The 10,875-nt window shown below is 56.0% G+C and overlaps 1 protein-coding gene across 2 annotated transcripts in view; it reads right to left on the reverse strand.

Annotated features, from left to right (window-relative positions):
- Positions 1-3,070: 3,070 nt before the first annotated feature.
- GATA2 (GATA binding protein 2) overlaps positions 3,071-10,875 on the reverse strand; it is a 13,206-nt gene continuing 5,401 nt past the window's right edge. For both annotated transcript variants that reach the window (XM_029917129.1, XM_029917128.1), the window contains exons 2-6: positions 10,305-10,580; positions 9,250-9,897; positions 7,395-7,540; positions 5,409-5,534; positions 3,071-5,032 (exon numbers count right to left, since the gene is read on the reverse strand). In XM_029917129.1, coding sequence (XP_029772989.1) covers positions 4,733-5,032; positions 5,409-5,534; positions 7,395-7,540; positions 9,250-9,897; positions 10,305-10,533 — 1,449 coding nt within the window. In that variant the 5' untranslated portion in view covers positions 10,534-10,580 and the 3' untranslated portion in view covers positions 3,071-4,732. The remainder of the gene's footprint in view (positions 5,033-5,408; positions 5,535-7,394; positions 7,541-9,249; positions 9,898-10,304; positions 10,581-10,875) is intronic.

Here is a 10,875-nt window from a genome sequence, read left to right on the forward strand (position 1 = left end):
CCAAAGCCACCATACCTCCCCCGCTTGTGGTGGCCGCTCACTGGACACCATCCCTCCAGCCGCAGTCCTCCCCAGCTCTGGCTGCTGGATGTTAAAAACAACCCCTTCTCTCTGTGAGTTTCCCCGCAGCCAGAGAGAGCTGATTCATCGGGGCAAGATGTGTATGTTTTGTCCCCACCAGAACGCCAATAGCTAACAGGGCCAATATACATGTGGGAGAAGTGAATGAATCCATTCAACGGACACTTGGGAAGGACCTACTGCAGGCCCATTGGAGACAACAGAGATACACGAGTGACAAACAGACACGGTCCCTGCTCTCTTGTACCTGATGTTGCAGGGAGAGGGGGTCCAGTCATCTATTTATTTCTTGCTGGCTGCTTCTGGCACTGGGTGCTCCAAAAATACAGGTTGGCAGCAGGAAGGAAGGAAGACCACGGTAATCATAGAGAAACGAGGGGGGGGGGGTTGGTCGATTTCAGTGGTTCTTCTGGGCTTTGGCTTCTGGTCTTCAGGTCCAGCTCTGGGGTCTAGATTCTAGGCCTTGGGCTCCACATCCTCAGCACTACACCCTGGGTTCTAAGCCCCACGCTCTAGGTTGTGGATTTGGGGTTCATGCTCAGATCCCTAGATTCTCAGCTCCGTGTTCTGGGATCTGGATTCTGAGATTCAAGTTCTAAGGCCCTGTCTCAGCATTCTTGGATATAAGTTCTGGATTCTGAGCTCCAAGTTCTAAATTTTGGATTTGGGGTGGGGGGAGACAGGCTCTGTTTTGGGTCTGGTTCTTGAGTACTGATGTACAGGTTGTGGACTCAAAACTCTGGACTCCAGGTTCTGGCTCTGGGCTCTGGATTTGGGACCAGGCAATGGGATTATTTGCCAGAGGCAGAGTCATTAATGGGTTAACTGTTGAGAAGGTAAGCTCCTCAATGGGAAGAATTCTTGTTTATTTCTGTCGGTGGTGCCCCCATGCCAACTACACTGCCTGGTGGGGAGGAGGTGATCAGTAGGCACACATATGTGCACACACTTGAGTACGTGATCATATAGACACATAATCCTGCCGTCCAGAGCCAGGGCACAGAAGGGCAGGGCCATCTCTGCTCTTGCTGTGGCTATAGCTGATGGGGGAGGGGAGGCCAGAATGTTGTGAGGTGGGGAGGGGCTGAGAAGGCCACTGTGGATTCAGATAGGCAGGCAAGAGCACATCCAGCTATGCACCAGGCCAGTTCCCGCCTGTTCTAGGTTTCTATTCTACAGGAAAAGGATGTGTGTAGGGTGGTGGTGTCATTGCAGGAGCACAGGGCTCCTGAGTCAGAGTCCCAGGAATGCTCCTCCACTCTATCCTGATGGGGTGAGGCATCTGGGACTTCACGGAGACATGTTGGCCTCCACAGGACCACCACTTCCCAGGGCCCAAGCAAGCCAGCACCAGCAGTCTGGGATGGGAAGAATGACAGGAGGCCCCCTGGCCCACGTAGACATCAGGCTGCCAGGGGACAAGAAGGTTGGCCATCAGAGAGCTCAGGGTACCAGAGTTGGTGACTAGGGTCAAAAGAGGTCATCCATCAGAGATGTATGAACAGAATAATGTAATTAGAGATGGTGGCGTCACAGGAGATGACATCATTCAAGCACATGATCAGAGGTAGTGGCTGCACACGGAGGATCAGAGGTGGTGTTCAGAGGTCTTGGCGATCACCGTGACCCTTGGTTGCATATATCTCTCACCACTGCTCTGGGACATAGGGGACTCAGAGTGTGAGCAACAGGAATGTTAGTGAAGGAAGCATCTGGTGCTCATAGTCTTGAGGGCAGGTTGTAGAGGGGATATCAGTGATCACATTCAAGGGCTAGAGACCTTGAGATCCTGGTGGTGAGTGATCTACTGGGAACCAAAGGCAGCAATGGTTAAGAGAATTTAGTGACCAGAGACACCAGTGATACTGATGCCCAGGGGGTTGCAGTCAGTGTTACTTGCGATCAGGATATAAGGGACGCCAGTCACCAGGGTCTTGGAAGATGAGACTCTACAATCCTTATGCTGGCCATTTAGAAAGCTGGATGATTAGTACCAAGTAGCTAGAGATGTTGGGCCCCAGAGCCACTGGTGACCACACCGACTGTCAAGAAAATTTGATAGAAGACGATTCCATGATCAGTGACATTTGTCTTCAGGCACATTGTTGGTTAGAGATGTTGGTGACCAAAGACAAGTGACCAAAGTCGTTGTTAAGGAGACACTGGTGGTGAAAAGAGTGTGATCGGTGACACTGGAGACATGTGGGAGTGCTCAGGTCTATCAACAATTAGAAAAATGTGGATCAGTGACCTTGGTGATCATGCTTCTTGAGGAACAAGGACATTGATGACAGAGTGCATTGGGGGCCAGCACACTGGAAATCACATTCTGTGGCTCTCAGTGACCAGACATGTCACTGTCAGAGGCACTGATAAAATATTGGTGATTGAGTGCTGGTGACCCGTTGTTGGTAATCAGATGTCTATGGTTACAGACTCTGATGATCAGACATGTCACTGACCAAGAATATCAGTCATGGTGGCTATGACCAAGGATATCAGTCATGGTGGCTATCTCCAACGGCCAGCCTCATTGGTTGAGGATGGCAGCAATCAATGACATCAGTGATCAAAAACATTGGTGATCAGGTTTGTTGATGAACAGGAATATCGAAGACCAGAGAGCTCAGAAACGAGAGCTGATCATCTGGGAGGAAGTGGATGGGGACAGGGGTGGGGTCAGTCCTTGATGGATTCTACAGGAGCCTCAGGAAAAGGATCGGTGTGTAGGCCAAAGACCAGAGAATTCATGGCCTCGCTGTGTCTCCCCAGTCTCCACCCAGCCACCAGGAACCCCAATGAGATGACAATGAGGGGCAATGCAGCAGAGGGGGATCAGGATCTCAGACCCCAGCAAAACAGGAGCCCATCTCCTATTCCAGGAGCCCTTGTCTCCAAATTACTGGGCCATAGGACCAGTTAGGTCTCACCACTGCCCTTCACACACAGGACTCAGCAGCCCAGGAGCCCACAAGATCGGCCAGAGGCATTCACAAAAAGTATTTTATTATTCTTAACAGTATTCACTTCAAAGGGATAGGAGGATAGCATACAATTTCTTTACAGACAATATATAAATGTTGTACATAATTAACAATAACTTAGTTCACTAATCCAAAATAAAACAAGCGAAATAAAACATAAAAACAGAAAATCCTGCGGATTCTCTTTCCTATGCAGACACTAGCACAAAATAAGTTACTTCTGGCCGTGGGGGCCCCCCAGCAGCGATTGCCTGCCCATATTGCACTTGGTCGACTACATCAGCACAATCCTCTTCCTGGGCCGGCCCTCGCCGGCCGCCGCACCCCACCACCTCCGCAGACAGAATCTAAGCTCGGACACGGTTATGTACAGCTGTACCTTGGGAAGAATCCAGACAGCCACAGCAAAACAGAGCACAACCCAGGCATCTCCAGGGATCCCAGCAGGGTCGTGGCCTCTCCCTGGACCCACCCCCCAACTCCTGCCTCCGCCACCTGCCAGGCCAGTCCCTGGAGGCTAAGAGCAGCCAAGGCCCCGCCCCAGGCCCCTGACCAACCCCCCTCCGCCGTCGAGGGCTGTGGGATCCAAGAACTTTTCCAAAAATAATTGCGAAGCTATAGCCTTGGTTTGTAGGTTTTATTCCTTTCTACAGCAAGTACTTCTGTGGCAACGTACAATTGACTGGACCCAAAATCAGTTTAAAAATAAAACAAGTAACTCCTCAGCGAGTTAAGCTTATGCAGTCTTTTGTATATATATATATATATATATATATATATTTTTTTTTTTTTTGTCTCAGAGTGGGAGGGGAGGAGGGATTGGGGACTTATAGCAGAAAAATGGATGTATGTACAGGGGGTCTGCCTGGCAAGAGGAGTCAGGCTGTGGCTCAGGCTCATTAAGGGGACTCGTGGGTCACACCAGCTTCAGCCTCAGAGCCAGGGGAGCGATCTGGGAGACATTTCCCCTCTCAAGAAAATGTTGTTTCCTTCCTGTGACCCAGCCCCGGCCTGGGAATCTACGCAGGACCGCCCATGATTGTCTCTGCCCTCCAGGCCTGGCCACCAGGCCGTTGGTGGCCTGGCTGTCCCGGCTCAGCCCATCCTGAGCTCCGGCTGTTTCAGAGAGGAAAGCCAGAGGGGAAGGCGCAGGCCCAGGGACCCCGCTCACCTGCCCGCGGAGCCCTAGCAAGCAGACGGGCAGAGCAGCACTTGGCACAAAAAAACAGGCCCCGGGAAATTGGGGCAGCTTGGACCCCCGAGTCTCCTGGTCCCGGTTAGAAACAAGAGCAAAATAAATTATTTTTGCCTATGCCCTGCCCCTCCTAAAAATGGGGTTGTTCATTTGTCCCCCTGCCTCCCTCCTCTTTCTCTTCATAAAGTTGTCCGTTCTCCTCTCCAAACAATCGTCCATGACGGAAACCCCACCTGGGTGGTAAGCAGGGCCAAGGCTGCGCCCCAGCCCAGGTGAGGATCTTTACAGTGACCGCAGATGGCAGAGTGGCACGTCCCCAAGGAGAGGTGGCCAGGCTGGCAGGAGTGGCGTCCGTCTTCAGGGAAGGACAGGCAGCTACGGGTGTGCCCCCCCACCCTGCCTCGGGGTGCCCAGCCTTGCACCACCAGCCACCCCCCTCGGCGTCCGTACGTCTGTCTGTGGGGGGCTGTCCCTAGCCCATGGCGGTCACCATGCTGGATGGGTGGGGGTGGCCAAAGGAGAGACTGGAAGAGGGGTGGATGGGCGTTGGGGTGGGCAAGATGTGTCCCGAGTGACTGAAGGGGGGGAGGTGGCCCACGGGCGTCATGTGTCCGGCCAGGGCAGCAGCGCTGAAGGGGGAGGCCTTCTCCTGCATACACTTGGACAGCTCCTCAAAGCACTCGGTGCCTTTCTTGTTCTTCTTGGACTTGGTGGACATCTTCCGGTTCCTAGTCTGGATCCCTTCCTTCTTCATGGTCAGTGGCCTGTTCACCTGGGGGGCAACCCCAAAGCCTTCAGGGGGGGCGGGGTCTGGCTCCCTTCCCAGAAGAGACCCCACCCCCACCTTCCCCATGGCCCAAAAGGCAGGGCTCGGCTGGGGACCCCACTTGCAAACGCCTCTGCCCACTGTGGTCTTCCCACCAGCCTGCCCCACTTTCAAGAAAGGTCTTTTTCACTGGGTGGGACCCGCCGCCCTGGCTTGCCCCCTGTTATGGGAAGCCCTCTGGCACTCGGGACTGGCTGGCTGGCGGCTGCCGCCTCCCAAGCCAAGCCACGCTGGAGACTGTGGCTGGGGCCCTAAGCGCCAGGCAGCACAAAGAGCCGCGGTCCCAGGTCCCCGGGGAGGGGCGGGCAGGGAGGGGACTCACATTGTGCAGCTTGTAGTAGAGGCCACAGGCGTTGCAGACGGGGTCCCCGTTGGCGTTTCGGCGCCATAAGGTGGTGGTTGTCGTCTGACAATTCGCACAACAGGTGCCGGCTCTCCTGGCGGCCGACTGGAGGCAGGGGGCGGGGCGGCGTCAGCAGGCGGGGCTCCCACGCCCCACCTCGACCTCTCTCCCCATCCCTCCCGCCCTCCCCCCTGCCTTCTGCCCTGCCAACTTAGCCCAGGAGCGGGAAATCTCACAGGAGAACCCAAGCATCTCAGAAGCCGTGGAATTTTAGAATCTAAGACGGAAGCCATGGCAGAACTTCGAATAAAAAAACTCTCAGAAGCCTGAGATCAGAATCAACCGGGGCACCAGAGCCTAAAGGAAAAATTAGCCTCCCCCCACAACTCTATAAATGGGGAAACTGAGATTCTGAGAAGGGCCCTTTGGGGTAAAAGGCTGGCTCAGCCCTCAGTGGGAGGGCCTGGCTCTGGAGCTGCATCCCCACACCCCTGTCCTGGGTGTGACAGCATGTCTGAGGCCAGGGAAGGTGGACCTCGCCCCCACCGAGGGCAGGGACGGCAGGTGTTTAGGGAGCCTAGAGCTGCACCGTCCAATATGCGCACCACTAGCCAACGGGGCTAGTTTAGATTCACCTGAACTACAGTTTAATAAAATCAGAAACTCGTTCCCCACCGCGCAGCCACATTTCAAGGAATCCATAGTCACAACCACAGCGGGCTGTGCAGACCCTGAACATTTCCATCACCACAATGCGGGCCTGTCCTGCACCCAGGAATGAGGGGAAGGGGAATCATCGTCTTTCTCCAGCCCTGCATCCCCTCAGGGAACGCAGGCCAGAGACGCCTGGGAATGAGTGCCTGGTTTCTGGAAAAGGGAGCTGAAGCCTCTGGACAAGAGAGGGAGAGAGTTTTCACTCCAGAAGACAGATCTCCTCTTGTGGACCCACCAGCCCAGCCCCACAGCAACAGGACCCTGGCCAGGGTAGGGGAATGAGACCAGCAGAGGCTGGGACAGCCCTAGGCCGGAGCTCCTGCGACAACTTCGACATCGACAGCGAGGGACCTGCCGGTCTGCGGCCTCGGGGGGCGGGGAAAGTGAGGGTGAGTAAGCGGCCTGGAGCTGGAATTCTGACTCAGGGGCCAACACCGTATCCTCCACCCCTACCCCCACCCGGGCCCTCACCCAGCCCTGGCTCAAGGTGGGGGGAAAAAGGGGCCCCCAAAGAGGCAAGCGATTTAAGCCTCGTAAATCACTTTGCCCTGAAAAAAAATATATTTATTATTCTTAGCATTTTACGCATTATTTGCAGAGCGGAGGGTATTAGAAATTTCAAAACAGCCCAGCGAGAGGCAGGACTGAGCCGAGGAGAGGCTCTAAAACTCGCGGAGTCCGGAAACAGATACGCGAAGTTTCCTTATCTTCAGGCTGCAGATGTCCGGATAGGAAACTCCGGCAGGAGATCCGAAAGGGCATTTTTTTAAATCACTCAAATGAAAATACACAGTATAGGTGACTCCATGGAAAAATAATAAAGGGCAGGTTTTTTTGGTGGTTGGTGTGAGTGTGTGTTTTATTTAAATAAGCGCGAGGAGACTGTGTTCTGGGCTACAAGGAAAATTACTTCATGGCCCTATTTTTAAAGAGAGTTAAACGGAGGCCAGGGGACAGGAGTTGGGCCCTGGGATGGTCAACTTTGGGGATCCCTGAGCTCAGGGCCTGAGGGTACCTGATGGGCTGCAGAGGGGGGAAATCCGGCCTGAAGAAATCTGGCCTAAAAGAAGGGTGACCCCATGTGATTTAAATAATAAAAGGATTTCAAGAGGCCAAGCAGCTGCATTTGAAGGGTCTGATGGTGTTACTATTATTTTTTAAGTAAACTGCCGGCTCTGGTCCAGGTTAGTGCCAGGGCACTGCACCCCCCACCCCAGCCCCCTCCCCAGCCACCTGCCACCCTGCGCCTACCAGTCTCCTCTTGGGTTTGATGAGTGGCCGGTTCTGCCCATTCATCTTGTGGTAGAGCCCGCAAGCGTTGCACAGGTAGTGACCGGTGCCGTCCCGCCGCCAGAGAGGGGTGGCTGTGGCCCCACAGTTGACACATTCCCGGCCTTCTGCAGGGGAACAGGGAGAGACACGGGGCCCGCTGAACGGACAAGGTCACGGGAGAGAGGCAGGGGTGGGCGAGCACCAATCAGGCAGCAGTCTGCCTCCGCCAGGCTGCTTCAGGGGGTGACTTTTAGCTCCAACCCTGGGCAGGAAGAGGAACCTGGAGGAGGTTCCCCCCCAAAGGAGGGGAGTTCAGTGAGTAGCTCAAAGGCCAAGTCTCCCTCTTCAAAATCCTCTCTTGAAGGAAGAGAAGCGGGGCAGGAGGGAGGAGTGGGGCCAGGGCCCCAGGGATTCCCGGGTGTGACAATGAAAGGGTATTTACAGCAAACTTTGCAGGGCGGTGGCAGGAGTTGCCCAGCTCGACCAAGCCGGGCCTGGGTGCCTCTGCCTCGCTTTCTAGTTCTGCCTCTTCGGTCTCTCTCCCTTTCCCCAACTTCATCTGCCACCTTCCGATTCTGGCTCCGAGTCCTCTGCCCTAATCTACCCTCTCTGTTCGCCAGAAATTTCCTTCCTTCTCCTTAGCTGCTGTCTCTTCTGCTGAGGCCCTAGAATCCAGCCCTAGACTCAGATACAAGGTTTTGTTCTTTAAAATAAAATAATTCCCAAGCCCTTTCGTTTTGAAGCTAAGTAGGTTAAGTGACCTTGGTCTTCTGTCGGTGGTGGTGGTTTTGGGTTTTGCTGTTGTTGCTAAAAGGCCATCTGGAATTCAAATAGAATGCAAAACAAACTTGGGAGAAAGGGCTAATTTGAGGCAAGGTAACTGGCCTGAGAACAGGGACCCTGAGGTGGGGCTGAGCTGGGGGCCAGCGGCGGTGGGGGCAGTCAGGCAGAGTAGCCTTGGCATCGTGTTGCAAGGGAAAATTTTTCCCCATGTAGCTTAAGCTAAATTGTCAATATATATGGGCAAGGAAAGGTTCCTGGACTCAGTTTAAAAAAAAAATCTTCTTCTTCCTTGGCTTAAAAGGATTGGGAGGGAGCGAAAGCCCCGCACCAGCTCTGGCTTCTGCCCTATGGCCAGATGCTTGGACAGACCAGCGTGGCCCCAGCCATCTCCTCCAGCAAATGGGACAAAGGCACCTACAGCTTCATCCCCTCGCTCCAGCCTTGGAGTGGGTGGGGGGAGGGGTGAAGGACATGCCAGGGGGCAGGGAGCAGGAACAAGTCCCGGGAATGTTGCTTTGGGGGAAATCTCCCCTGGAAATTGGGAAACATCGAAATCCCAAGATCTGGACTGACAAGTTGGAGAAGCAGATTCCTTGAGGGTCTGGGGCAGCTACAATGAACCCACAGCTGCACACACACAAAAACACGTACACATAGCCTCTTTGCTGTCACTTGCTAGTGCATTCTCTCACACACGTCAAGAGGCTGCTCAAATGTTCACTTAAGATTCAGGGAAGGGAAGGGGGAATTCCCGGTCGGTGTTCAGTCTGGCAGTGGCCAACCTTGGAAGGGAGGGTGATGGGGGGGGAAGGGAAATGAACTTTGGGGACAACCAGGGATTGTTAGGGAAAGGACAAAAGTTTTAGGGCTCCCTCTCCCCCATTCTAGGGTCTCAAACATCTGTTGGGGGGTCTATTAGAGAGAGACATCACCCATCCCCAGCTCTGGAAGACTGACATTGCCTCATCTCCCATATCAGAGGCCCCCCCCCCCCCCCCCACAAAAGCACAGACCGTCCCCTCTCCCAGTAGTTCCCTGGCACCTGCTTTACCTGAACAGGAGCGTGCCTTGCTGCGCTGCTTAGGGGTGAAGCTGGAGGCAGGGCCACCCAGGAAGCCTCCTGGGTGAAAGAGTCCGCTGCTGTAGTCATGAGCAGCGGCTGCAGCAGGCACATAGGAGGGGTAAGTGGGAATGGGGTGGTGTGTGGCAGGCTGGGTGCCCATGGCAGCCAGGCCTGGGCGCAGGGGACTGCCGCTTTCCATCTTCATACTGTCGGTCAGTGACACCTGGTACTTGATGCCATCCTTGTCTTCACCTCGGGCTGCGCTACCCCCGGCGGAAGAGGAGGCTGGGGAGGCAGCCCCGGTGGTACTGGGGTCCGGGGACACTTCCTTGGGCGGAGTGGGTGGGAAGCCGAAGAGGTGGGAACCAGAGTGGGCTGCAGTGGGGGTGAGGGAGGCCACGGAGCTCCCGCTGCCTCCCCCGCTCCCACTCCCTGCCCCGGGGTACACGGAGAGGGGGCCTCCGGGGCCTCCAGCAGCTGAGGGGTGCAGCGGTGTCTTGGAGAAGGGGTTCACGGCCCAGGGATTGTGGTGGTGCGCGGCAGCCGCGGAGAGTGCTGCTTTACCCCCGTCGAGCCAGGGTAATCCCGGGCTGTGCAACAAGTGTGGGCGACACATCTGGCCTCCGGTCAGGCGGGCTGGGGAAGGACGGAGAGGGCTCAGGGTGCGGAGAGGCCGAGGCACGCCACGACAGATACACGGGATCACAACTCACAAAACAACTAGCAGTGACCTTCTTCCCAAAGAAAACCAGACACATAATATCCCGACCGGCAATAATCAAGAATGTCAGTCTGGAGCTGAAGGGCAAGTGCACAGAAGGAGCCCTACTGGACCAGGGCCTCGAGGGAACCCCCCACGGCGCCAGCTGGAAATGGGCAAAAGCCCTCAGAGGCTACTGCCCCTACCTTTCCCGCCCCAATTTTTCGGCGGCTTCGATTCCTGCGGATCTCACATCCGGGAAGCCAGCGGCCTGGCCCTCCTCCCCTCCCGCGCCTGGCGCGCGGCGCCCGGGCTCCCAGTCCCCCACTGGCCTTGGGCTCACCGTGCGCGGGGCTGTAGGAGACGCGCGCCCGCGCGTGGGCTGGGTTGGCGTAATAAGGGTTGCCCTGCGAGTCTAGGTGGTTGAAGAAGACGTCCACCTCGTCGGGGGGCAGCAACTGCGCGGGCTCCATGTAGTTGTGCGCCAGGCCCGGATGGTGCGAGTCAGGGTGCTGCGCGTTCAGTACGGCGGGGTGCGCCATCCAGCGCGGCTGCTCGGGCGCCACCTCCATGGCCGGCAGCGGAGGCTAGGATCCGGGCCGAGGGGGCGGCGGCGTCCCTGCGCGGCGGAAGGGGGCGTGAGGGGCGCCGCCACGGCCTGACACCCACCCCCAAGTCCCGCCACGCGGAGTCCCGCACGCCGCTGCGCCTCAGCAGAGCTCAGCCGAGGCACAGTCCCGGGTGGGAGGAAAGCTCAAAGCTCAAAACGAAAGGAAGGTGGAGGAGATCGTCCAGCCGCTCACATTCACATGGTGACCCCCGGCCCCAGAGCCGCGCGTTCGTGCACACCGGGTCACACGCGGGGACAAGCTCTGACACCAGTTACCCCAACAGACACATACGGAATCTCGCTT

This window comes from Suricata suricatta, chromosome 12, assembly GCF_006229205.1.
Source record: "Suricata suricatta isolate VVHF042 chromosome 12, meerkat_22Aug2017_6uvM2_HiC, whole genome shotgun sequence".
Classification (NCBI taxonomy): Eukaryota; Metazoa; Chordata; class Mammalia; order Carnivora; family Herpestidae; genus Suricata; species Suricata suricatta.